General features: G+C 36.8%; 4 protein-coding genes across 8 annotated transcripts; 2 read left to right on the forward strand and 2 right to left on the reverse strand.

The window, feature by feature from the left end:
• Window positions 1-1,043: 1,043 nt before the first annotated feature.
• Window positions 1,044-7,027, reverse strand: LOC127792428 (uncharacterized). 4 transcript variants are annotated; one of them, XM_052322914.1, is made up of 8 exons: window positions 6,435-7,027; window positions 4,460-4,576; window positions 3,318-3,445; window positions 3,135-3,240; window positions 2,910-3,057; window positions 2,639-2,778; window positions 1,688-1,854; window positions 1,044-1,610 (listed from the first exon to the last, which is right to left on the reverse strand). In XM_052322914.1, the coding sequence occupies exons 1-8, from the start codon at window positions 6,502-6,504 to the stop codon at window positions 1,317-1,319; spliced, it is 1,170 nt and encodes a 389-aa protein (XP_052178874.1). In that variant the 5' UTR covers window positions 6,505-7,027; the 3' UTR covers window positions 1,044-1,316. The 4 variants fall into 4 exon arrangements, with proteins under 4 accessions (XP_052178874.1, XP_052178873.1, XP_052178876.1 ...); XM_052322913.1 differs by having other exon boundaries at window positions 3,318-3,511; XM_052322916.1 differs by lacking the exon at window positions 3,318-3,445 and having other exon boundaries at window positions 2,910-3,029.
• A 453-nt stretch (window positions 7,028-7,480) lies between these two features.
• Window positions 7,481-8,764, forward strand: LOC127792300 (protein DOG1-like 4). The gene is made up of 2 exons (XM_052322753.1): window positions 7,481-8,108; window positions 8,374-8,764. Exons 1-2 carry the CDS (start codon window positions 7,656-7,658, stop codon window positions 8,599-8,601), a joined length of 681 nt encoding a protein of 226 aa, XP_052178713.1. The 5' UTR covers window positions 7,481-7,655; the 3' UTR covers window positions 8,602-8,764.
• Window positions 8,765-13,370: 4,606 nt separating this feature from the next.
• On the forward strand, window positions 13,371-17,796 carry LOC127792015 (tubby-like F-box protein 7). Its single transcript, XM_052322295.1, has 4 exons — window positions 13,371-13,843; window positions 15,189-15,276; window positions 16,064-16,193; window positions 16,974-17,796. The coding sequence occupies exons 1-4, from the start codon at window positions 13,484-13,486 to the stop codon at window positions 17,545-17,547; spliced, it is 1,152 nt and encodes a 383-aa protein (XP_052178255.1). The 5' UTR covers window positions 13,371-13,483; the 3' UTR covers window positions 17,548-17,796.
• A 320-nt stretch (window positions 17,797-18,116) lies between these two features.
• Window positions 18,117-22,571, reverse strand: LOC127792016 (multiprotein-bridging factor 1b). 2 transcript variants are annotated; one of them, XM_052322296.1, is made up of 4 exons: window positions 22,378-22,571; window positions 21,324-21,410; window positions 18,609-18,691; window positions 18,117-18,514 (listed from the first exon to the last, which is right to left on the reverse strand). In XM_052322296.1, the coding sequence occupies exons 1-4, from the start codon at window positions 22,511-22,513 to the stop codon at window positions 18,395-18,397; spliced, it is 426 nt and encodes a 141-aa protein (XP_052178256.1). In that variant the 5' UTR covers window positions 22,514-22,571; the 3' UTR covers window positions 18,117-18,394. The 2 variants fall into 2 exon arrangements, with proteins under 2 accessions (XP_052178256.1, XP_052178257.1); XM_052322297.1 differs by having other exon boundaries at window positions 21,324-21,407; window positions 22,378-22,570.
• Between the last annotated feature and the right edge of the window lie 300 nt (window positions 22,572-22,871).

A 22,871-nucleotide genomic window follows, 5' to 3' on the forward strand; every position in this document is an offset into this window, starting at 1 on the left:
CTATGTAACCTGAAGTGTAACTTTCTATGTACAAGTAGCATGACTTCATTCTTCATTTAATGTAGTGAGCGGATGTATAGCCGAGTTTTTCAAATAATTAGCCACATTAAGAAATGGGAAAATTCCCTGCCAAGAGAGACCAATTGGAACGATGTTTAGTCGAACTTTTCTACTTACAACAACAATAACATATCCAGCCTTTATCCCACTATGTGGGGTCGGTTACATGAATTCTAGACTTCCATATATTTCTGTCTTTTGTCCCGAACTTTTCTACTTATCAACAAAAAATTGCCACTCTTTTAACATGATTGACACAACTTGGGAAGAGTTTCCTCATGACATCCCAGATCCAGGCAAGATTTTGTTTAACAATGCAATGTGGGAACTCATTGAAGTTAGAATGTAAATGGGTCAAGCCTATAAAACCTTTGCAGTTTCACATTTTTTTTATCTACCAACCAAACTTTTCATACTTTTCATTGTTTTATTTACACCCATCGACAATGCATTTTTGAATAATTTAATTCATATATTTTTAAGTACATTACACATCTCGTCAATACATGACTCAATTACATTTTTGTTGCTTCAATTGCATTTGTAAGATATGCAATTGATTTGAAAAAGCATTTGTAAGATATGCAATTGATTTGAAAAAGTATAATTTAAAAGTGTAATCGAAATAACAAAAAATTTAAATTGTCATACAAAAAAAATATCAAAATACAAGAATTAAATTACTCAAAAATATATTATCTAAAAATATAATCAAAACAACATAAAATTTAAATAGCCACACGAAAAAAAATCATTAAAATAAAAGGATAAAAATATAAATTTGGTCAATGAAAAGGGCCTTAACATTTAAGTCAGGTCCCAAGTATTGGGCCTTCCATATTTACATGATACCGCCCAAGTTGAGAGCCCCATGTGGCCTAATATTCTCCTTTTACAACTCCACCTGTTTGTGCAGCTCAGATGGAGTTAGGAGTCTCCCAATAGCCTCTTTGCCTTAAGGCGTAACAGTGCGTTGCAATTAGTTTTACACCTAAAAAACCAGAATGATTTATAAATTAACAATATACGCAACAACTATCAGCCCTGACGTCCATACCTTACAAACATGATAGTGCATGACGAATGTAATGAAGCACGACTGTGGGTCTTCCCCTACTAGAATAAATAGCCTTCAAGAGTGAACAAAATCCCATTAAGACCCATAGCCGTGCCACTCAATCGGGGCATATTTGCCCCAAGTGTACCGAGACATCATGGAGAAGAGAAGAGCATGGACCCCATTCGTTTAGATATACTCACTCACTCTTCCATCCGGCTATATCGATGACAATTTGATTCAAGCGTCGACCAAATATCTTGGTGGAAAATGACTCGGTGACATGACGTTTAGCTTCCGCTCCCATTCTCTCTGCCAGCTGGGGCTCCTGAATGAGCTTCGCCATGGCTGAACAGAATGCTTGAGGTGTAGGGTCACAAAGGAACCCTGTCACACCATCCTTGACTGTTTCAACAGGCCCCCCACTTTTGCATGCAATTACAGGTTTATGGGCGGCCATTGCCTCCAAGGGAACAATTCCAAAATGTTCATCCTATACTCATCATGCACTCTTGTGAGACCTCTCAACACATGTATGATCAAGTTGATAAATATAGAACATTCATGTACCTTGGGTGTATAAAGAACGCACAGGCAATCTGAAAGCAGGGCATTTCGATCAGCTGTGGAGCAGGATGTCATGAAATAGACTTGGTGAGACACGCCTTCCCTTTCTGCCAAGGTTTTCAATTCCTCCAAGTATTCAACATTCTCTTTTAGCCGTTTGTCAAAGCCACCTGGAGATGAATAAGCAAATAACAAATGAGCAGTTACACACGTGTTTGCTCCAAATGAGTGCATATATATATGCAAAGAGTATTGCCATAATTTCTTAAACACAAATTGAATATCGTTCAAGCAGGGTGATTAAAAGCAAAATGTAGGATTGTCTTGTAGAGCAAGGAGATGAGTACACATGGTCGTCTTGAATATCAGTTCCCAACAACCTCATTAAATCCTACTCTTTTTTAAATTTCAAGCTGAAAAACTACCATCACCAAGGAATTAAACTCAAGTCAATTTCATGCTACTACCATCCGTAGATTATACAAGATGACTTATATTTTCCACAAATCAACATTAAATTTGCTACTACTCAAGGACAACAGCAAGTATAATAAATATAAATGTAGTATCTTCATAGGAACAAATAAGAATTTTATTTGTATTATAGATGTTCATCAAACAATGCCATGTAAGAAAAATAATCACCATTTGCATACGAATACAAGTATATCTAAGTTAATAAAGTGTAAACATAATTGTCATCATAACACACATTCCAAGTCCAATGGTTACCAAAGAATGCTATATCTGAAATTATAGCATATTTGGTTATGGATCCACAACACTTGGCATGATCACAAAGCCTACACTAACACATTTATGCTAATCCCTTAAATGTACTGTAGCACAGCAGTAATATTAACTGCAGTTTCTTTATGATAGCAACAAGCAAATAGTATGCATTTAATAGAATATACAGGAAGCCAAGTATGACAATAGAACGAAGAGCCTTGCCTACAACTGTCAAGGTAACATCAGCCACATTGTGTGTTTGAGGAGCATCATCTTCAAGAGTGTGAAGCATGGCAAAGGCAGATATCGCTAATTCTATGTTCTTTTTCCTTTCAAAGCGGTTGATGGAGAGAAAATTCAACCTAAAACAGAATAGTGTTACATAACCTCCTAAACTTTGATGCAAGGGTCAAAACTAGATGAGGAAAATGCATGCACAGTAATAAAAAACCATGTCTAAGTAGAAGATACCAAGAATGAGCATGTTTATTACTTAGAAGCATGAGGTCTATCAAATTGATCTACATTGACAGCTGGGTAAAGCACGGCTGGTTTAATTCCTCTTGCGTCAAGATGCTTAAATGTATTTGCAAAAGTGGATGCAGTAAATTTGCTGTTAACAAGAATCAAATCAGCCATGCCTGCAAATCAATCAGGAAATCAATAAATATTTTAAAACACACTTTAATGCAGAACATACTAAGGATACAGAAATGACCAGTGGTTATTTCTTCTATAAAGTCTATGGGTTTCCGGTATATCCTTCTGAGAAGTGTTGTATGTTGAGCAAGCAACAAATCTGGAAAATGGCAATAGAACACAACCTGGACAAGAAAGGGCCAGGGTGAAATACCTATAAATGTCTAATGCTGGAGCGAGAAGAACAGAAAGTTGAAGTTACCTTAGCTGACTTCTTTAGCTTCATCAATGGAACAACTATAGAGACTTGATCAGCAAGTATGACATCAAATGATGGCCACAGGAACAATACACACAAAGCAACAAAAATGCACCGGATATATGCACATACTGCATGTAGACGGTAGAAGATATGACGGGGTAGGAAATCACCATATACAGCAACAGGGAAGGTTCCTGAACATTTCATTTTATGCTAATTTCACATATCACACAGAAGAATAAAGCCTACCTCAAAAGGGAAGTTGAAGCAAAACACATGCAGATATTTATAGCAGGTGTAATTCCAGGCATACCCTGATGATTGATGCTTGAATACACCAAAAAATAATAAACAAAGAGAAGCCGAGAAGCATGAAGACCCAGGAAGTTACTAATTTCCTAAATTTTTTCCTCATGTGTCATCAAGACACTTAAAATGAAAATAAGATCCAAAATCGTCCACCATTTCAAAAAATTTTATCCGCCAATAAAATAACAAAAATTGACATCTCATTTTAAAATATTTTTATCTAATTATTTCTTAGTGTATCAAAGCTGCTTACAATTTCATTCACACTGTGCTAAACTGTTCCTTCTGCATTTTAAACAGTACTGCTACATGATTCAAATTCATAGCAGAATCCAGCTTCCGACCAACATATTGCAAACCAAATTTTGACTGAATGGGAAATTCACAATTCCACAGGAAATGAAACTAGAAGAGAACAAGTGTGTCTAAGCAGAAGGGAAAACTTTTTCCTTTTGCAAATGATTTCCATTGTACATGCAAAACTTTTTCTATAAGCATACATGGAAGGAAAAAGGTACCATACTGAATTTTTGTTCAACAAATTATGGTTGCATTTCTACAATAACAAGCAGCTTTGTTGTGTTTCCTTTTCTTTCTTTTTTTTTTTAATGCTAAATAACACATGTTTTGCTGGGTGTTTGAAGGGCTTAGGTGTCGAATGCAAATGCAGCACCTGGAAGTGTCCATCTTTCTTAGACACCATATGAACATAAATTCAAGGCAGGCAAAATGAATAAATAAACAAACAAAAGAATCTAAGAATATTAACTCCAAATCACATGGGTTACAACCCATAAGCAAATTGTTAGGGCAAAAAGATACGAAATACGCACCACTTAGGGTCTCCTCAAAACATCGATTTTTATCATGATGCGCAGTAAAGATATGAACGTTGTGCCCATGGGATGCAAGCTCCACAGCAGCATCGACAATTAATCTTTCAGCTCCACCTATACATAAAACATCAAGATATTAAGTATAGTGACAACACATGTAGCAACAAGTCTAACAGCCAGGGCTAGATTTCCACATGCACAACATATGATTACAGTAAGATTTATTCATGATGAAACACCTCGCTATGGTGATAACAAGTGTACCAACAAAGTCTAATAGGGGCACAAGATTTTCACATGCACAAAAGTGTATGATGAGCGTACATGCTGCAATAATGTATCACATTATGGACAAGAGTTCCTTGTGCATAAAAAGTGTATGAACAAAATATATTCATAAATGATGAAATAGCTGAGTATATGATAACAGATTTGGCAACAAATTATCACAGTACGGCAACATTTCAACATACACAGAGCATAAGGCTACAATAGATTCATTCATGATGAAATACCAAGCAACATCTAATAGCAGTTAGATTATGTGCCACTCATCCTTGTTGACTGACACATTCAGAAAGCTTTACAAAAAAAAATGTTGGTAAAATTGACAGTCAAGAATTATTAAATTATCCAATAAAGTCGTTACATCCATTGCTGTTGTATCAATTAGAGATCAATTGGAATGAGAATGTTTTAGAGAATTTTTTGTTAATCCAAGATACTGCAGAATCTATGTAAGCCTTGAGACAATACCAATGGTCAGAACAGTTCCATTGGAATTGATAAGGTTAGGACATGCTAGCATTCTTGCTATTCTTGTTAGCATCAATTGGTTCAAAGACTTAGATTGAAACTGGGACTTTCTTCCACTTATAAGCTAATCATTTTTGGAATTTCATTGACCATACTTGTAGAGGCTACTTTAGAACTAGTATTTTGAAACTATGTTTGGTGCTAATATTTTCCAACAAAAAGAAAAATGACAACTTATGTATACATATTTTGGCATGCACATATGAATATTCATTTTCCTTTTCCTTTTCCTTCCAAAATCCTAGTTCCAAAACATAGCATAAAGATATCAAACAAGTTCACCATATCCTTCCTTTAGCTTACACTGAAGTGAAAACTATCAGCTGATTATAAATGATTAGAACAAGGTGGAATAACAAAATGAGTTGAACAGTTACTGATGGTATGCAAATCACAGATGTATTATATTAATGGTATTGTAGCACCTTATTTTATTATGTGAGGCAACATACACTTTTACAGTTCCTCTTTGCAACTATGGAATTCAAGACATATTTAGACTAATCCATGTCCTGGCAGTCTGAGATAAGTCTAATTATCAGTGGCTTGAATCCTCAGTTAATCTCATATATTTAGGATCCAGAGGTGGAGAGTTAAGACAAGAACAGTAAATATCCAAACTAAAAACCCTGAGCCTAACTTCTTAAGTAGTTTATGCAATTGACTCCTAGATGGTCAAACAGTAATAACCATATTCTCTAATGGCTTAGTGTTTGTGGCATGAAAATTGGACACATTGATTAATTCACTCATTTATCAATTGGATAATTCCGAAATTTGATTGCAGAAATGAAATAACTCCAAACCTTACAAATTAGCTTTCTTTATGAAAATTTGAATCATTTATTTTGCAGCATGTATTATCTACTCACTAGGCGTGTAGATGAAACTTGGAACGAAGTTGTTTTAGATCAACAAATGTTGAATTTGTTCAATCAAAATCGAAACAGGTTCATCCAGACAACCAGATTGAGCATTAATACAATTTCGACCATTTGAAACAAAAAAAAAAAGAAGCAAGATTAGAATATTGAAGAATTAATGATATATAATATCGTTCTGCCAACCCTAAAAACCAAAAATTGTCCCAAAACAGTGAGATCCAATCTTAACCCATAATTGTTAAATAAGATGTACATGCACACAATATAGTTACCGATTCCAAGATCTGGATGAATGATGGCAATGTTGAGCTTCGTTCGGGAGCTTTTTCCCCTCTTCTCCATGCCCGTACTCGCTCGTCCGTCCTCCCTTCGCTACCAAGTCGAGTGCGATTTTCAAAATGGAAAAAAGGGAAATGCACTAATTGTATTGGCTAATTGCCAGATATCAGTTATGTTGAGCGTGAAACGAACTGAGCGGACAATGGTGAAGAATTGGGGATGGTCTTTAGAGGGTAACAGTGGGCGTGTGTCTTCAAGGTAACGATTTGGAGTGATCGCTGGGTCACCGACTTTTGGGGGTGGATTTACAGAGGAAATCGATGATAACGGCTCAACAACTTGGTGATTGGGCTGTAGGCGATGGAGAACAAAACCTTGGGAGGGTGGAACAGAGAAGCGGAAGAACGTGGGAGAACAAGGAGATGGAATCAGCGGAAAGGGAAGAGAAATTGGAGAGGAAAGGAACCTTCGGCGTCGGCGGATCGTCGGATGGCCAGCTTGACAGCGGCGACGAGGGTTCAAGCCACAAACGGCGGCTGCTAGGGTATCTCGAAGAGAGAAAAACTCCAACGGGATCTGACATCCGTATCCGTAACTTTACATTTTTGTGTTTTTATTAAAATTTAAATTATTTACAAATAAAATTAAAAATTAAATTTCTTTCATTTTATTTTAATAATCAAAATTATTTATATTTTCACCCATATACTTTTATCTTTTTTTATAATTATCAAAAAAATATTATTTTAATTATATCTCTAAACATTTATTTTGAATTAACTTAATTTCTTTACTTTAATTTTTTTATATAATAAATTGAACTTCTTATTATTTTAATTAAATTTTTGTACCTATATTTTAGAATTAATTTTATCTCTTATATTTTAATATGTAAAAAAAATTAAAAATTTAAATTTAAAAATAGAAATATAAAAATATAATTTAAATAATAAAAAATTTAAATGGATAAAAAAAAGACATGAAATGAAGAGGGGAAGGATATGAATTTGGCTTATTGTAGAATTAATTAATTTAAAGTTTTAGCAAAAGCACTCAAACAGTGTCCAATGATAATCTCCCAAGTTTCTTCAAGGGCCTGCCACCGGGCATTCCTCACCGTCACCGTCGTGCCGTTTCAAATCCCATCTCTATAAATCAAAGCCAATCCCAATCACCTGAAAACCCAACCACTTTTCTCCCTAAAATCTCCCCAAATGAGCTTCCACGGCTTCTACCAGACCTGGTTCGACCACCTCCGCCGCATGGTCGACCAGCTGGCGGAGGCTCGCCGGCCGCCGGCCACCCAAGAGGACCACCACGCCCTCCGCCAGCTTGTCCACAAGGTAATGACCCACTATGCCGAGTACTACCGGGTCAAGTCCCTCGCCGCCAAGCACGACGTCGTGTCCGTCTTCGCGGAGCCGTGGTGCACCGCTCTGGAGCGGTCGCTGCACTGGATCGGCGGGTGGAGGCCCACCACAGCCTTCCACCTGGTCTACACCGAGTCCAGCATCCTGTTCGAGTCCCACGTCATCGACATCCTCCGTGGCCTACGCACCGGCGACCTCGGGGACCTCTCGCCCGCCCAGTTCCGCCGCGTCAGTGAGTTGCAGTGCGACACCGTCCGGGAAGAGAATTCCATCACCGATGAGTTGTCCGACTGGCAGGCATGAATTTCGGAACAAAATTCCCTCTTTTCTTCTTGATCCTCCTTATATGTGGGTTGTTCCTAATTACCTCGTTAAGATTAAAACATTAGCATATAATCATCACATTAATTACTGTCATTCTCCTAATAAACATAATTATATCTTTTCATACACTCAAACCAACATTTGCCATTGTTCTCTTACAACCCACAAACTCCAGAGTCCAGACACAGGCTCTTCATATTAACTCGCATGTTAATTAATTTATTCATTAATCGTTTAGGATTGTTCGAGTGATCTTCTGGGCGTATGCACAAATGTGGATGGGAAGATCGAACGGCTGGTGAGGATTCTGGAGAAGGCGGACGATCTACGGCTGAGAACGGTGCGGAAAGTGGTGGATCTGCTGACGCCGCAGCAGGGGGTGGAGTTCCTCGTCGCCGCCGCCGAGTTTCACTTCGGCGTCCGGAGTTGGGGTCTTAACCACGATCGTCTTCGTCGCAAAGTTTGACCGATCGGTCGACGACGACGAACTCGATCGACCAATCGTGCTTCTGTCTTAATGAGGGAAGATTGTGTTACAGTGGTTAATTAAAGTAATGTTACGCCGATCAAATAATTAATCGGGCCGGTTAGAAAATAAAAATCGTCAAAAGCGTGTCGGTCGCTCCAAATCGTCCGATTCCGATCAATTAGATGTTAAGAAGATATAATAAATAATTAATTAAGATAAACTTTTTTTTATTAAGTTTCCATAATCCTTTATTTGTAATTAATTAATCTTTTAATCATGGAAACTCTGAATGTTAATATAGAAGGGATTATCAGTGCTTAGAGAGGGAAAGAGGGTGGCTTAGTCAAAGCTGGGTGCTACGTGTCACGTGGATGTCTCGTGCGTGCATGCATGGCGACACCTGTCCACAGGTGGGGCACGTGTCTCGGAGACTATTAAAACCCGATCGTGTTTCCGGAGTGACTACAAAAATAATTTTTTAAATAAATTATCGCTAATATAATTTTATTTATTTTAGCAATTTGGTAATTAAAAGTCCCTATCTCTTAATCAAATATAGTAATCCTTTATTATTGAGAAATTATATAGAAAAAAATAAAAATAATCCACAATAAAGCAAAACAAACCCCTCAAAGTAATGTAGACGATTCGTTATACGTATTCGGTAAGTTGAGATATTGTGAGGTTATGAGTTTAATTTTATCTCTATACAAGATTATTTAATTATTTGTATCTATTTGTGGTAGAGATGGGAAATGAATTGGGCAGCCGGCCTCATAGCCCGTTACTATAACAAACGGGTTGGGCCGAGCCGGCCCACCTAGCAAAATGAGGGACGTGCTGAGCCAGCAATATGTGACCTGCGGCCCGACTCACCAAAATAGCCTGTTGGCCGACCCATCAACCAACTCGCTAAAATGGCTCTACCCAACCCACAAAAAAATTAAAAAAAATTAAAAAATTATGTTTGTATTTAATAATTATAAACATAATAATTAAAAATTATGTTTCTTGTAAATATAATTTTATTGTAATGTTTGTAAACATAATGTTTATTATGTTTGTAAACATAATTTTAGTGTAATTTTTGTAAACATAATGTTTATTGTAAATATCATAATTTTACAAACATCAAAATTATAAGTAAACATTAATAAACATATTTTAAAAATATTAGTTACATTTGAGAAAAAATAAAAAAATATATAAAAAAATTAAAAATAAATTGCTCACAGGCCGGCCTAGCCCAGCAGGCCCATGGCCCGGCCCGGCCCACTTTGGCCCATTTACTAAGGGCCATAAGGTCGTGCCAGGCCCAAGTTTCCATTTTCTTGGCCCGGCCCATCTCTCTCGTGGGCTAAATTCGGCCCGGCCCACCAAATTGCTGGGCCAAGCGGGATGCGGGCAGAGCCGTCCCGACCTGCCCATTTCCCATCTCTAATTTGTGGGGACAAATCTCAAGTTTCACTTATTGTCTAACATGTTCGTTATCTAGGCCATAGTACAAATAGATCGTGAATTTTAAAAAGGGTGAAATAGTTTGAATCGAATGTCATTTGTGTAAATTTTATGTTTGTATCTTAATTTTTATATTTACTTAATTGTAAATAAATAATTAAAATATCTATTATCATTCTTACGAGTAAGTGCATGTTTTTGATTGATGGGCTCACATTTTGAGATTAATTAAGAGTGTGCAAATGGTTTAAATAGGGATCGGAGAGCTTTTAATTTGAAGACCGAAGATTGAATCGAAACAAGAAGCACAATTCGATCACATATTACTTGGTTTTTGCTCCAAATCGAACCAAGTAGATCAAAAACTAATTTACTATTTCTTAATGAAAAATTGAATCAAAATGGTCTAATCTTAGATCAAATCAATGTTTTAAATTCAATCCAATCTATTTTTTCAATTTGAATTGAAATTTACGCAACCTAGTGTTTTAAAAGGCATGGATTTGGCAACTCCTAGGTGGTGGATGCGGGTCTCAATCCAAGTTGGACTTGGGTATTTGGGCCGTTTAACTTTCAGATCCACAGAGCTAGGGTTCTAAGGTTATCTCTAATACGAGTAGAAATTACTTGCTAAGTTAAAATTTTAAGAGCTATCTCCATAAAATCCACCTCAATATTGCTCTCCATATGTCTTGTCACTATTCAAATATTTGTTGAGTTTCAAATTGTTCAACTCTCTCTCTCTCTCTCCCACCCAATGACCATCAATAACCACCAAATTTGGTGGCGGCTAGACGCAGGAATTGACTAGAGAAGAACAAGTAGCAATAGAAGGGATGAGCAACAGCAAAAATGATGGGGACAATTAGAACTAGTGGCAACGGCAGCGTGGGTTTCTTCATGACCAATGATTATTTCGTGGGTTTCCTTTGAATTTTGGATTGGAATATTCAGAATTTGGAGACCAAATTTTGAGGAAGTGGGTTTGTGGGATTTTGATATTTTTTCTTTATTAATGTATTGGATGATTGATATTTTGTATTTGGTTATTAATTTTTATAGTTAATTATTGATTTTGTATATATGCATATTTAATTATTTTGTTTATGCATGTATGTGATTATTTTGTGTATTTAATTATTAATTTGTGTATTTGATTATTAATTTTGTGTATGTATAAAAATTATAGAGAAGATAAAATAAATAAAATTGGAGTTTATTAAAATAAATAAATGAAATAGAAAGTGAAATAGAGATGTGAATAGGGAATGTAGTTGGAACACACGTATTTTTGAAATAAGCTAAAAATAAAGAGTGAATTATTTATAATATAATAAGAAATTAGATTAAAAAATGAGTTGAAAATAGCCTAAAGACACTTGTTGGCCTAAGTGGCTTCCACCTTGAGTAGCATCGGTACCTCCAACTATACAGAACCAAGTGCAATAAAACACAATTGTATGGTCAATACAAAAACAAAATATAATATCAAATGATTTGTCTTTAATAATCTCCCTTATTTTTAATCTCTCAAGGTAGCTCAAGTGATCGACCGCATGAGTTTCTGGTGCTGGGTATGCCAAGGTTGTGTGTTCGAATCCTGCACAATGTAATAGGTATTGCTTAACTACACGGGGGGCCGCGGGCAAGGGTCTTTGACCCGAACTTACCTTGGCCTAGCCCGATGGTCCAGTTTGGGTTAGCTCATAGGTTATAAGGAGGCAATGCTCGCACTGAAGGCGCAACTAGGCAAAGCTCCTCGATTCCTATGTTTAAAAAAAAAAAAAAATCCCCCCTTTTATCTAAATTTGAAAATGATTTTAAATAAAATAAGGGTCATATTAATTATTGTATTAAGATATTAAGAAATATTATATAAGTATGCATAATTTTTGTTATGTCCAAAAAAGTGAGCCCATCCATGACTTAAAGAAAGAAGCCCAAAAGCCTAATAGAAGAGACGTCCACAAAAACAAGTTACAATTGCGTGAAATCATCGGATGACCAAGGCCAGGGAGACTCGAAGGACCTTCCTTAGATGACTCACTTGAGTGACAAAATGGTTGGAATCAACTAACTTCACTCGCACCCCTCATTGATTTCTTTCTTTGTAGATCACTCACATACTCGTCGAGATACTCTTTTACATTATGATCAAGAAACTTTTCGCACACAAAAAAATTATTATTTTATCTTATAACAAGTAATTTTTTAAGTAATGTGTATTTATTACAACTCATTTATAAATCTATACTTTCTTTATCGATCGATTTTATCATTGTGAATGTATTTATTTTAACATTGACTAACTAAAATTGCTCACTTATAAAATTTAGATATAATAAACACATATTATCAAAACATAACGTGTTAAAATATATGGTAATTACATAATTTACGAAAAAAATATACTATGTTGCTACACATGGTGATGATAGTTTGGAGTCAATCACAACCAAATATGTTAAAGATAGCAATCTTCGGTCTTGAGCGTATCCATAGCCTGCCCAACCTGCAATGGCAATGCTTGATTTTCGTAGTTTTGGATGATTAAATCAATCTTAATATGTGATAATACGTAATAAATTATGTATTTGATTTTTAAAAATTTACACATTTATGATCATATTATTTGTACATCATTTATATATATTTTGGATTACACAAGGCACATAGATGATATAAATACCTCTCGTCTCACTACGTCTCACTATCATGAGTGAGGACATTTTATACATTAATACATCATTATGTACCCCAAAATATACACAATAATATACTAATAATATTTTCCTACATATTTATATACTCAGTCATACTTGTACTATGTGAATGGTCAAATTGCTATCATAAGTCAATCTAAATAAATAAAAGTCAAATTTTTGACCGAAGAGAATTCAATGAGAGGAGAAAATTCAATGAGATGGACGAGTGGAGTCAAATTTTATATTTGAATCAAAATACATCAAATACATTGGGACACGTGTCGCGTGGTAAATAACTTGAAGGGCTTATATGTAAATTAGGAAAGAAATACACATGATTAACTATGATTAATCATCATAATAAACTAGATTAAAGCCTTGTATTTGTTGTTTACAGATAATAATCGTAACTCTTAAGATTCAGTCAAACTAGAACGGCAAAGTCCTCTTGACTCTACCTTTTTCAGGGAAACAAAAATAAAAAATAAAATAAATGAATGAATGATGAATCATAACGTCAAATGCCGGTCAAGAAAGACGAGAAACCGTCCGGTGGTGAGAGGACACGTGTCCATTCACGTCGTTTTAAGTTCTGTGACAAAATCTCAGACGTAGCAGGCCACTCTTATCAAATTTTCTCTTCCCCGAACAATTTTCCCGAGAAAATATTCTCTGATTTTCTGAGCGCCTATCTGAATGAGACCGTGTCGGTAACGATGTCACTCAGAAGGTCATTTCTGTCGCGAAGGATCAGTAGTCGGTCCTTCGCGCTCTCCAAATCGGTCAAGGGGCTCAAAACCCTAGAAAATGTGCAAATCGAGCAGAAAATGGATGGCAGTGGAGGGCTGGAAGATGGCGACGGCGACGGCGACGGCGACGTGTCCTGGTCGACGATGCTGCCGGAGCTGCTCAGAGAGATCATACAGAGAGTCGAGGCGAGCGAGGATCGGTGGCCGATTCGGAATACCGTCGTCGCTTGCGCTTGTGTGTGCAAGAGGTGGAGAGGCGTCACCAGAGAGATTGTTAGGTCTCCGCTTCAAAGTGGCAAGATCACGTTCCCCTCTTGCCTCAAACAGGTCTGATCTTTATTGGCATTTTTTGAATTTTTCGCTGATATGCATAATTAGATTTGTGCTTCCCTCTTTTCTATTTTTGATATAAAAGTTATATGCGTTTGTATAATTAACGTGCTGGTTGATTTTATGTGGACATGGTAGCTGGTTTTGTTCTTCTAAGTTTGCAATTGATTTTATGTTGTTCAACTTTTTCAGGGACTTCTTTCTATACGTTAAATTCGGGCTCCTTATGTTTTAAAAACTTTTTTGTAAAATGCTCCTCTAGTAATTGTGGATATTGGATTCCTAGTAGGTTGTTTGAGGACCCTTCTCGTAGTCTGTCTGGTGTTGAGCTGTGTTGGAGCATGGAAGTGAATTGGATGAAAGAGGAGGTCCTTTAGGACGCAGACTGAGAGAAGGTGGGGGGGAGTGTTTACGTAGCTGTAATGGAGCCCTTTGTAGATGAATTAGTCTTTGAGACTGTAAATGAATTGGAACAGGCAAAATCTCTAGCAAAAGGTATAGGAGCTAAAGGCCAGGTGCCCAGGCTTCTACTATTGGTGCATGAGTGTTACTAACTAGCTCGACATCCCATAGTGGAATAATTCTAACAAAGATCTCAATCGCAATGTTAATTGGACAAGTATGGGAGTTGGGGCATGCTGTAAGCCTCTGTCTTGGTTTGGAGTTGCTATGTGGCATAAATCTCATAAGATCAAAATTTTGGTGGATGACCCCTATATTAAGAAGTATGGCTTAATACTTTTATGTCAAATGCAAAATTTTGGCCATTGAACATTGTCGATGATCTTGGGATTGGCATGTCTTAATGCCCAAGCACTACTGGGACATAGTATCAGCGTCAGATAGATTTTTAGCCCTTTTTCCTGACCTAGACTGCTATGAGAGAATCTCCTTTGGTGGATGACCCCTATATTAAGGTAAGGAACATCTGAGCCCATTGTCCTGAATGGAAAATGAAAAAACTCAGCAAAGGATACTCTCAGTTAATTGTGCGAGGATTCAGCACTCTTGCCGAGACTTCTTGGAGAATTTCCATCATTTCACAGCCTCACCAAGGATGAATAGAATTACATGTGCATTGAGTAGCAATGCTTGACCTGGGAGGATTCCAAGATAAATGGTGACATCATCTGACATGTTTAGTTTGAGTATCACCTTATGAAGCTGATCTGTGGGCTCTAGCATGTCTCAGATGATGTGGTGTTCATATGGCATATACCCGTAATGATCATTATTTTGTATTTGAGTAAATCAAAGACTTTGAATATTTTGACTATCAACATTTTTGTTACTGGATGCAGAGGTTGGGATTTATGGTTTAACTATTTTCTCTCTTTTGCAGCCGGGCCCCCGGGACTCTCCTCTCCAGTGTCTTATACGGCGGAACAAGAAGAACTCAACATTTTACCTTTATCTTGGTCTCACACAATGTAAGTACATTTTTCAAACTTATTAATGATCATCATGCAGTGCTGCATTAAATTGATTCCATTTTTGTGTCAGATGTTTGGCATTGTGTCTAAAGTAGTTGATACAGACAAAAACGCTTGATGTCTAACTCATTAAAGACTGTACTAAAGGGATCATCTGTCGTCTTTTTGGATTTCTTACGTCACCAATCATAATTTTAATCAGGAAATGACCACGGATTCTTGCTTGGTCAGATGACTGGAAAGACTGAAATCAATTATTATAAATACTGTATCTTCAAGAATTCTTTTAAAATCCTTTTCATTTGAACAATGCGTATGCATGTATACATAAACAAACAAACAAAATATTATCTTGACTTGTTTGTTAAAAGGTCTTGCATGAGAATCTTGACCTGTTTCTCGATTTAAATGGAGTGTGGTTGGTTTGGCTGCTTTCATGTTCATAAATACTTATTTTTAGTATTATTAGCATCTTGAAGCTACCCTCAGGAGTTAGGAGTCATCTTGAGGGGATTAAGAAAAAACTTTAGCAGTCAGAAATCATAATTGTATGTCTTGGTGTCCTTGGGGTGCAATGCTTTAGGAGTTATCTTGCATATGGTAAGTGGTGGGTGAAACTGCGTGAGTTTTTTTAAAACTAAGGGGCCTAGCATACCAGGTTCTTTGACATCTGAAGCTGCCTACTGTTTATGTGATGTGCACATTGCAGTTCTGTTCTTCCTTTCTATTCTAGATGTTTTATTGTGATTTGAATTCAGAAACTTATGGTTTTTATTTTTTGCAGCTTTTACAGACGACGGAAAGTTTCTTCTAGCAGCACGAAGGTACAGACACGGTGCTCATACTGAGTATATTATATCACTTGATGCGGATGACATATCGCAAGGAAATAATGCCTATGTTGGAAAGCTGAGGTAAAGCACCTTGATAAAGAAACTGGATAAATAAAAAAGAAAAAGTAAGAAACTCAGTTATGGTGCACACCGATTTTCATTTGTTTGAATACAACCATTCTTGCACGTTGTTTTTGGTTACAGTGTCTTCTCTAGAATTTTCTCGAGTGCTAATTTGAAAAGCTTGTCAGTTAGTTTTGAGTAAGCTATTGATTTTTAACTAACTGTATATGCATATAAAGTTTTTGTCTGAACTGAACTAACCTGGTGGTGGTTCTGCATGTGTTAACTTTGTGTTTATTCCAATATATCGCCCCCCCCCCCCCAAAAAAAAAAAAAAAAAAAGAAAAAAAGAAAAAAAGACGTTAGTGTCTTATTCCATGTTAGGCAGTGAAATATGACATCAGCATTTTCTTTCTGATTAATACCCACATAATTCTTGGTTATCTGTCCATTTACTGAAACAGTCCCTTTTCTTTTCTTTTACGACAATCGTGTATGCCTGCATAGATATAATTTACCAATGCAGATATAAGAAACCATCTGTATTGGTAAAACAGCTATATAGCTGCAGACTATTGCTATAGTGACCAAGATTTTTTGTTTTTCTAATTTTCATTTGTGTGGCAGTAAGATTCTTTCTCCTCTTCTCTTTATGCCAGTGAGTTTATAATCATGTGAATTTGTGTTTGATTCCTTGGTACCAACATTAAGACACATCATAGGTGGTGGCCAGACGTTTATTCCCTCAACCACCTCCATTTTGTGCTAATGTTTTGACACAATCCTGTTCCTTTGCAGTTCGGATTTCCTTGGCACCAACTTTACAATCTACGACAGTCAGCCCCCCCACAATGGTGCAAAGCCCTCAGGCAGCAGAAGTAGCCGCCGTTTTGCCAGCAAGCAGGTGAGTCCCCAGGTCCCTGCAGGTAACTTCGAGGTTGGACATGTCTCCTACAAGTTTAACCTCTTGAAATCAAGAGGTCCTCGGAGAATGGTATGTTTGCTTAAGTGTACATGTTTGGGGGAAACAGAAATCAAGCCTGAGCACAATTCTAGGATGAAAAACCCAGAGTCATCTCCTGGCGAATGCACCATTCTAAGAAACAAAGCTCCAAGATGGCACGAGCACTTGCAGTGCTGGTGCTTAAATTTCCATGGCAGGGTGACAGTGGCATCTGTTAAGAACTTCCAACTGGTAGCAACAATGGATCAGAGCCAGCCAGGAGGGAAAGGTGACGAGGAAACAGTTCTTCTCCAGTTTGGTAAAGTAGGAGACGATACATTCACAATGGATTATAGGCAGCCCTTGTCTGCATTCCAGGCGTTTGCCATTTGCCTCACCAGCTTTGGTACGAAACTGGCATGCGAGTAACGCATTCTCTGCTTGTCGGTGTAGTATCCAGGAATGAAGCTAAGCTGGTACAGACGTTTGTTCTAATGTTTCGTTATCATACATGGTGGCTTTCCACGCAAGAACCTTACATTCTATGTACATGTTGGTGTTGTATTTTACTTACACTACGACTTGGGCTTTGTTACCGATTCCTACTTCCCGCAAAACAATTACGGACCACCTGGTGTTCTATTGAATGCATATGTTTAGTTAAGTCAATAAATTGAACATGCAGATCTACTCCAAGATAGGGTACCAACTTTAAGCAAAATCAATTATCGCCGACCGCAGTGCAGGGTACAAAGCATGCTTCCCCCCTCCAACCAAAATCAATCAACATTTCTCTGATTATCAAGCCGATATCTTCCTGCTGCTATCCAATCCATTAAAAGAAAAAGAAACAATAATGCGCATCATCACGATCATCATTACATTGCGCACTACAAAAAGCGCAGAATAAGCAGCGCATTCGCCCGCCGAGAGCTAGCTCGCCTCTTATAATGGCTTAACGTGACATAATTACACAATTGCAATAGGAAACACCATAATGGGGGAAAGGCGGAATGCATTCAAGTAGCAGCGACACCATCTCAGTAAACGAAATGAAATTAAAGTTCACAATTCCAGCAAAGCACGGTCGTTCGCCAAAGGTGGGGTTCTCACAACCACAGTTAAATTCTTACAGATGAGCCATGAAAATAGCCACGGGGACAACAAAGCAAGTGCATGTACAAAAACACCACTACCGAAGACTCTTCGGTGACAGAAGACACTATGACCATCATGCTGATATATAAAAGTTACTTTCACAAATTATTAGGCCTTTTCACTTCTTTCCTCGCAGTTTCGCACCAAGAGCCCTCTCCAATTTGGAAATTATCTGTTGATTTGGAATGGCTTTGCCCGATTCATATTCTTGTATGATTTGTGGTTTTTCATTGATCATCTGCAGCATAAAATTTGGCCAGTTAGGATCATTGTGCATTTTATACAACAGAGCTGCCTACCTCGGGAACATGATTATGCAGAGAGAGAGAGACCTGAGCCAGTTGAGCTTGAGTGAGTTTCTTGTCCATCCTAGCTTGCATGATGGCTTTCTTTAATTCAGTTGGCACCCTGTCATCTGTGCAAAATTAAGAGTTCAGATGAGCAAAAGCCACGAAAAATGAAACTAACACTTAGCATGGCATCACCTCAATAATAACTCAGATTTGTGAATGGCATGTGAACTGTCCAATTCAATTCAAATACAACATGGCCCAAGAGGTAATTGGTTGAAAAATAGACCTTGATAATCATGCCCAATCTCCATCAAATCATCATCAATATTTCTTTATCTTGAAAAATGAAACTAACACTTAGCTTGGTCGTTCAAACTAAAGACGCAAGACTAAATCCTGATGCATCAGGTCTTATCACCAACTGAATGTAAAGATCCAATAAAAATGTTACATCTGTGTATAGTTGCATCTTCAACATTCAAGTTATTCATTTAAAGATGTAGGAGAATAGACTGAATAGTGCCACAACCATAGAAAATAACAGGGGGAGAGCACACATGGTAAAGTTGAAGACAGAACATATTCATGATTTCCAATGAGATAAAAGAGACTCAAAAGTTATTTTCCAAATAAAAGGGGTAACAACCAGCTTTTTCTTTCCTTTCTGTCATCAGAAGTTCATCCAACTTACTTCGCCGCAATAAGGAAGAACCAGTAGGGAGTAGAAGCATCCAAAGTTTTTGATTTTTCAAAGTAGGACTTATGATCATTTTACCTTAGTGTGTAAAGGAAAATAGCTAAGAAAAGAGTTAGAAATTTCTCATATACCAAACTTTGATATATGTGATGAGAAATAGTGGAATTAAGGTCTGATATACTGTTGTTTGTATACCAAATTTTGACACCCACGTCAATGATTAAATGTTAACAAACAACCAAACCAATAAAATATTGTACCAATCCTTTTCCCTTTAACCATTCTTATTATCCACTTTGAAAGGTGTTCACAGGTACAACTTTTTAGCAATTCCATTAAGATAATTAGGTGCCAGAAAGATCCAAATATAAAGAACAATCTAAATTGAGAAAACTACTTTATCTACATTTTGTTTGGCAGTGATTTTAACCCTTGAGAGTGAATGGTCTCTTCTGTCAGAGGTCCTGGGTTAAGCAAATGTGAGATGTCATGCCAATTTTTTTTTTTTTTTTTGGTGGGGGGGGGGGGGGGGGTTGTTTGCGGTGGTGGGGGTGGGTGGGGGAGAAGAAGTAGAATGTTCAATTGCTAGGTAAGATTATGTGATGCTAGGGGTCTATGATGACAATAGATGAGCAACAATGGTGATGGTTAAGGATGAAGTCACAAAGTCAAACTTAAAGAGTAACGGGATTAAAATCAAGATCATTCACCAAAAGGGAGCAATACACCTAATTTAGATTTAAGGAAGCTTTCTAGATATGCTAATATGAGTGCATATGAAAATGATAAGAGACTAGTCACATCATTCCCTCGTTCAACAGATAAGACAAAAATGGGAATTAGACGCACTACATGCTGAGACTGATGTAACCTTGGCATGCCAGCAATCTCCAGCACTGTAACTGTCAGTAAATAAGCTAGGTGTCACCTTTGCAGGTAACATTAAAAAAAAAAGGGGTCTTTTGTGTTGAATGCCTCTGCTTAATGATTGGCTGTGGCGTCCAAATTTTGCATATGTCAAATCCACTTTTATTCTTTCCCTATTCTTATTATATTAAAAAAGGAAACAAAAAACATAAAAGAAAGAGAATAATGCATGGGAATGTTTTGATACAGATCTTTGAGTGTATCTAATGTTCTATTCAAGACTGGTAACTTCTACAAGATCTCCCTGGTGCTATTTAAAAGATTTGAGGCAATTATAGATTTTTGGAGGCAATTCTAACCGGTCAACAAAATTGTGAGTCACCAATTCATTCTTTATCTAATTGGCAGTGGAGGCCCAAGCTCCTCCAATTGATTCAGAACTTATAATTTCATTTTTTATTTATGTTCCCTACCTTAATACTTTGTTGAAATTTGTAAATGTATCTAATAAACTAAGATTTAGTTCGAGTATACTAGCATATTTATCTCCTTTTTCCTTTCTATAGAAGAGATATTCACACATAATGATTGGTTGTGGACACATATCATTCTAGTGCTTAAAAGATTACAAATGCTCTTAGGGATGGGGCCTTAATGTGTTCTTCTAGTCACCACATATGATTGCAATGCAAGGAAAGTTGGGCAGCATTTTCTAGGTCCCATGCAAAACCAATCCTTACAAGAGCTTAGGCCCCAAAAGCCAGAAACACCATGCTTAACAAGTATTCACAAAAAGACATATATAAAGTATTTACAAAGTTGTTCTACCAGCTTACAAAAAGTATATCAAAATATTGTGGCCAAACAAATTTAATTAACCAAAGAAAGTCAGTGTTATGACTTCTAACAATTTTTAACAGGCAACACCAATTGAGTTGTATCACGAAAGAAAGTTACGAACATAGAAACAAATTTCATCTTGCCCCCCCCCCCCCAAAAAAAAAAAAAAAAACAGAAAAAAAAGAAAACACACACACACACATCCCCCCAACTCCAGGCAGATAATAGATTACATTTCATCATTTCCATGGAAGTGCTAGTGAAGTATATAATTAGTTCAGAAAATGTACATGGAATTGAAGAAAAGAACATGAGTCATATATCTAGAATATGACTTAACATATACTCACGAGTAAGATTCTCTGTCTCTTCATCAAGCTTCCTTGTGTTCAGGGAAGTGCTACTAGAAGCAGCTTTATTTGAGCCTGCATTTGCTGCTACAGGAAAGATAAATTATAAGCAATAGCACTTTAAATGTAACAATACAGACTGCAAGCCCTAATCCTCATCATACTGCAAACACTTAATAAGCAATTGAAAATTCCTATGCTGGACAATTCATGTAATACACAATTTCCTCAAAAATATACATCAAAGTAGTTCAGTTGCAAATGATACTGCAAATCTAAAATGTGAAAATTTCTCGTCTTAAATAAAACAGAGTTGCTAAAGCTTCAAATGTTAATCAAGAATTAACATGGAATCCAGACTTCACATGAAATACCTAAACGTGTATACTAATTGTGACCTCACTGTGGAATTCACGTAATACATTACGTCAAAAAAAACATGGAAGTGGTACCACTGGGAACTACTTTTTTACAGTCCAATACTGGAAACTCATACCATGAAAAATGTTCTCATCTTAAATAAAAAGTGGAGTCCCTAGACCTTCAAATCTTAATTGCAAACTAACACCCAATCAAGACTTCAAGTTCAATATCAGAGACATTAGGAACAATTACATGTCAGCACTGTAATTCATGTATTACTCTCTTGCCTCAGAAATTAACATCAAAAGTAGAATCAGTTGCAACTGATCAAAAACCTAAACTGGAAAAATCTCTTATGTGAAATTAAAAAATTATAGTCAGTGGAGACTCGCAGATAAATCATCATTAACATATTTTAAAAAGTCAATCCAGACATCCAAGCATATAGTACTTTACGAATTTGAATCCGAGCGTATGATCTCCTTGTTATAATTTCGCGCACAACGTTCAATCTCTACTGTCTCTCTCCGATGATTTCAAGATCAATCATACTCATCCGTATATATAAAAAAGAACGCATCAATACACAGAGAGCAAACATGAACGGATTTTCAAGGATGCAAAGGACTCAGAAACCCTAATTGAAGCGAAAAGGTTCACAAAGAGAGTGAAACAGAGACAGAGAAGAGACATTTCTTGATAGTTTCGATCTCGGCGCCGGAGCGACGAGCGGCGTTGACGGCTTTCTCGTCTTTGCGAGCGGCGGCGGTCGGAGCCTTCTTGCGGATCACCACCGGTTCCCAGTCTTGCGTGATTGGTCCAGCCATGTCCTCTCTCTCTCTCGATAACTATCCAAATATCAGAGTATACGCTCGATTGATCCGACTCGCTGATTGGAGGCGGTTCATATAAAAGGGTTTTCGAGAAGTGTTTGGACGCACGGTTTACGCTATCCCACATTGGGATAAGAGGATGCCGTCTGCTCCAAGTACAAGATTACGAGTATATTTTTGTAACAAAATAATACGAATAAATGAGAAAAAAAAACCAAAATAATAAGTAAAAGGATAATGATATTTACGGCCTGTTTGGTAATTTTAAAAGTTTTGGAAATAAGATTTTAATTCTATAATTTTAATGAATTATTCTATTTAATAGAATGGAAATAATATTCATTTTCAAAGT

The sequence above is a fragment of the Diospyros lotus genome, chromosome 15 (assembly GCF_014633365.1).
Source record: "Diospyros lotus cultivar Yz01 chromosome 15, ASM1463336v1, whole genome shotgun sequence".
Lineage (NCBI taxonomy): Eukaryota > Viridiplantae > Streptophyta > Magnoliopsida > Ericales > Ebenaceae > Diospyros > Diospyros lotus.